This window comes from Bactrocera tryoni, chromosome 1 (genome assembly GCF_016617805.1).
Source record: "Bactrocera tryoni isolate S06 chromosome 1, CSIRO_BtryS06_freeze2, whole genome shotgun sequence".
Classification (NCBI taxonomy): domain Eukaryota; kingdom Metazoa; phylum Arthropoda; class Insecta; order Diptera; family Tephritidae; genus Bactrocera; species Bactrocera tryoni.
Window position 1 is genome coordinate 7,769,344 of NC_052499.1, and position 4,061 is coordinate 7,773,404.

Genomic DNA, 4,061 nt, shown 5'->3' on the forward strand with positions numbered 1-4,061 from the left:
TTGTTGTACTATATTTGTAGTATTGTTACAAAAGTATTCCTTCCAAACTTCTATAATAAATCTCACATATTGGTTGTATTTTCGATAAAAAAATTAGTCAGAAGTCCACTTATCGCGTCAACCCGATCATTTTTAATACATACACATATCTATATCTATCTCGACAATCGTTAGGCGAACAAAACTATTATACAATGTAGCAACATGTTGCGTGAGTATAATAATGAAATCAAACACATAACCATACAGTTTTTTTTAATTTAATAATTAAATAAATCTTACAAACAAAAAGTGCGTCTAATTTCCTCGAATTGTGCGTTTCTCTGTGAATAATTGTTGTCATATCCGATTTTACCGCATAATAATTCAAGTTAAACACTATTCTTTGAAAACAAAATAGATACGGACTTCGTATAAAAGTTAGTTTCCGCTTTTGAGTTCGAGTTATTTCAAGTATTCTGCTGAGTCGTGGTGTGTTGGATTTCTCAGTGCGAAAATGAGTGCCATAATTGGAGTAGAAACCCTGATTATAACGGTAATCATTCTATTACTCTCTGCCAGTTGGCGCTTGTATCAAAAGCGGAAGTACTATAGCAATGTTACCTCCAAGTTGCCCATCATTTGCGGTATTCCTTTAATTGGAGCAGCCTATCATGTATTTGATGTAAATAGTAAGTGTTTTGACACGTTGTTGTTGCCAAAAATATGCAGCGGAGTTAGGAGCGATTTAATTTGTACACAATTACAGAATTATTTAATAATATTAGTAACGGCTTCGATATCATGAAGACATTGACTGGTTGCATGTGGGTAGCCGCAACGCCGTACGTGCTTACCATCGATACCGAGGTTATCAAAAATGTCACCACCTCGCCTGAGTTCCTCAACAAAGCCCCCGATTTATATACACAGTTCCATAATGATATATTAAATGGACTCATCGTTAGTCCAGGTGATAGCACATAACCTATGCAGGTATAAATTTACTTCAATTTTATATTATATTACTCTCCCGAGCAGCAAAGAAATGGAAAATCAGTCGCAAGGCCTTAAACCCTTTCCTAGCTCATAATAATATCGTTGCCTTGTTTCCTGCCTTCAATCAGAATGCAAATAACGTGAAGAATAAGCTGGCAAGATTGGCTGGACAAGGTGAACAGGACATTTTTAATATCATCAAAGACTGCGGTTTACAGTTGAGCCTTTGTAAGTATATGTAGTTAAGAATTTTAAAGAAAATTTATTATATTTTAGCGAACCAAAGCAATTTTAATATTTCACTCTCACCCATTATCGCTTGGAAATATTTACTATACAACCACCACAGCACATTTAACCGAGTTTTCAAGTCTTTGGGAAATCAATGATTGTCGACTTTGATAATTTCTTTCTGATATTTTATGACAGCAGATCTAGCAAAAGGATTGCCAATAAAGTAGGCCACTGTGCGATACAACTTCTGAAACAAGGTGCAGAAGTTGGTTTTAAAATTAGTTTAAAATTTGAAAGTTTTCATATTTAGCAAGGTCCGTTTGTCAGTCATTCGACATTTATGCGGACCAGTCTCTCAACTTGTGAGGTATTGATCTGAAATTTTGCATACGTCATTTTCTCTCCGAGAGCAGCTCATATGTCGGAATCGTCGATATCACACCACTATGGCATATAGTTGTCATACAAACTATCGGATCAGAATCACGATTTTGCAAGAGGAACTTTTTTATTTGACGAAATATCTTGGCTAGAGTTATTGTTTAAGTCAATGGTATATTATCTGAAATTTTTTTTAGACTATTATTGCACATAGCTCTCATACAAACTGAACGATCTGAATTCAATTTTTTACTTTTAAAATGTATTCTAATGCTCTTTCTTATTCATATTAAATTTTAGTAACTATAGTGGGCTTAAAGTTAGAAGAAGGCAGTGAGAAGCACAGAGAAACTTTGCGGGCATTTAATGCGTAAGTAATACTTCAACAATCTTTGAACTTAAAACCTACAAAATTTGTAACAAAAAATGATTAATTAATATAAGTAATACTTAAATGTAATTTGTATTCCATTCGAATGTTCCAAAGCTTAGCTGATCACATGGCAATGGACCTCGTACTCGGTTGGTTGGGTCTGGGCTTTCTATCACGTACGCCACATTATAAAAGAGTTGTAAAATCCTTACGTAAAATAGTACAATCTGTAAGTAAGAGAATATGCTGCGCACATAAGCTTTATACAGCTCGATATACTTGTACGTATAATTCTACGCTTACAAATTCTTTCAGCTGGTTGAAGAAAACCTTTCAAAACCAGTTGACTCAGATGACATAAACAATTTCGAAAAAGACAACAAAACGTTGATTGATTTAGCGCTAAGAGCTTTCCGTCAGGGAGTATTCAGTGCAAAAGATATGGAAGTCGAGTGCTTCACAATGATTGCAGCGGTAACATAACAATTTATTTATTTTAATTATATTTATGCTATATGTCGTCGCCAGTTTCAAGGGTTTTAAAATCTCGCACATCACCGCTATTTATTAGTTTAGAAAGGTTTTCATAAGTATTTATGTGGTATACTCAAGTAACTTATGCTTCGAGTCAGTATACTAAAAGTTTTACGCAGCTGGTACTTCCAGATATTTAAAATAATACGAAAATTAAAAGATGGACGGAGATTCAGGAAATCGATGAATTCGATTTGGGATCTCATCCTAGCTCGAAGAACTTTTGTATATAGTATGAAGGTTCTTCAATTTTGCCATGCTGTTTACTCATACCGTAGACTGATACCCTTCTATGACGAAAACGTAATCGTGTTTGGAATTAGAGTGTTCTGATAAAATGTTGGTATAATCCAAAAACGTACATATGTATTTTCGGGCTCTTTTATATTTAGAGCAATAGTCAACGAGCCAAAAGTCCGAACTCATGGAAGTTGTTCATTCATCACTGCACCAGCGTCGATGATTTTCCAAAATACATCTTTTTTATAACTGAAAGAAAATTGGATATTTTTAAAACATCTAATAGCAACTAATTCTCTTTTCTCCAGTCTTACGAGACCTCTGTTGGTGCGGCATACACTTGCCTGGTGTTGTTGGCAATGCATCCTGAAATACAAGAACGTCTTTTCCAAGAGATTTGCTCTGTATTTCCGGACGAAATCACATCTGTAGAATATGACGATCTGAAGAAACTTCCCTATTTGGATATGTGCGTATCGGAAGCTTTACGTTTAGTTCCACCAGCAGCCTTTATTGGAAGGCAAACTGTGCATGACACCGAACTTTGTCCAGGTGTAATATTACCCAAGGGCACGCAAGTCCTTTTAGCAATTTACGTATTGCATAGGCGTAAAGAAATTTGGGGTCCTGACGCACATCGTTTCAATCCAGATAACTTTTTGCCCGAGAACGTAGCAAAGCGTCATCCATATTCTTATATGCCTTTCTCCAAGGGCCCACGCAACTGTATAGGTAAGAGTGGAAATTATTAGATATTTTATGTTTAGTAATTAATTCTGTTGACAGCCGCTCGTTATGCCCAAATAACGTTACGTATCATATTGATCCACACGCTACGGAGGTTGAAATTTTCCACAACTTTCAAATATGAAGATATCATTCTTGAGCCAAAAGTTACTTTGGGTTTTAAAATCGAACCGCCACTAAACATAGAGGTCAGGACCAATTAAATTGCAAAATGTGAATCAATTGATATTAATATTTTTATATATAGTACTATGTGTAATTTTCTATTGACTGTAACTATTCACTTAATTGTAGTATAATAAATAGATGTACAGTGAGCAATCTGAAAGACAAGTCTATAAATATGTATATTTGCTATCAAATTATTGGAAAACGAAGTTCACGTTCTTTGTCACCCATATAGATGGGAGCATTTGCCACAAGTAACTTCGAAAGAATTGAATAGATAAAATCTGCCACAAATGTTATAAGCCAAGTTGTTTGAACTAGCACTCGACTTTTGAATATCTAAGCCAACGAAATATGAAAATTTGTTTTACAATTTTCCAAACTTCTATACTAGAACATTTATTAT

The 4,061-nt window shown here is 34.7% G+C and overlaps 1 protein-coding gene across 2 annotated transcripts; it reads left to right on the forward strand.

Moving 5' to 3' along the window:
• Positions 1–441: 441 nt before the first annotated feature.
• LOC120766656 (probable cytochrome P450 313a4) lies at positions 442–3,815 on the forward strand. Of its 2 annotated transcripts, XM_040092288.1 has the most exons (8): positions 444–671; positions 749–952; positions 1,021–1,206; positions 1,894–1,963; positions 2,081–2,195; positions 2,282–2,440; positions 3,049–3,472; positions 3,527–3,815. In XM_040092288.1, exons 1-8 carry the CDS (start codon positions 497–499, stop codon positions 3,688–3,690), a joined length of 1,497 nt encoding a protein of 498 aa, XP_039948222.1. In that variant the 5' UTR covers positions 444–496; the 3' UTR covers positions 3,691–3,815. The 2 variants fall into 2 exon arrangements, with proteins under 2 accessions (XP_039948223.1, XP_039948222.1); XM_040092289.1 differs by lacking the exon at positions 2,282–2,440 and having other exon boundaries at positions 442–671.
• Positions 3,816–4,061: the final 246 nt, after the last annotated feature.

Bases quoted from the DNA above. Each gene is read 5' to 3' on its own strand.
- LOC120766656 (XM_040092288.1), top strand. From the start codon at position 497: ATGAGTGCCATAATTGGAGTAGAAACCCTGATTATAACGGTAATCATT. The intron at 672-748 runs GTAAGTGTTTTG...ACACAATTACAG, and splicing joins TCATGTATTTGATGTAAATA to AATTATTTAATAATATTAGT. The intron at 1,207-1,893 runs GTAAGTATATGT...ATTAAATTTTAG, and splicing joins CGGTTTACAGTTGAGCCTTT to TAACTATAGTGGGCTTAAAG.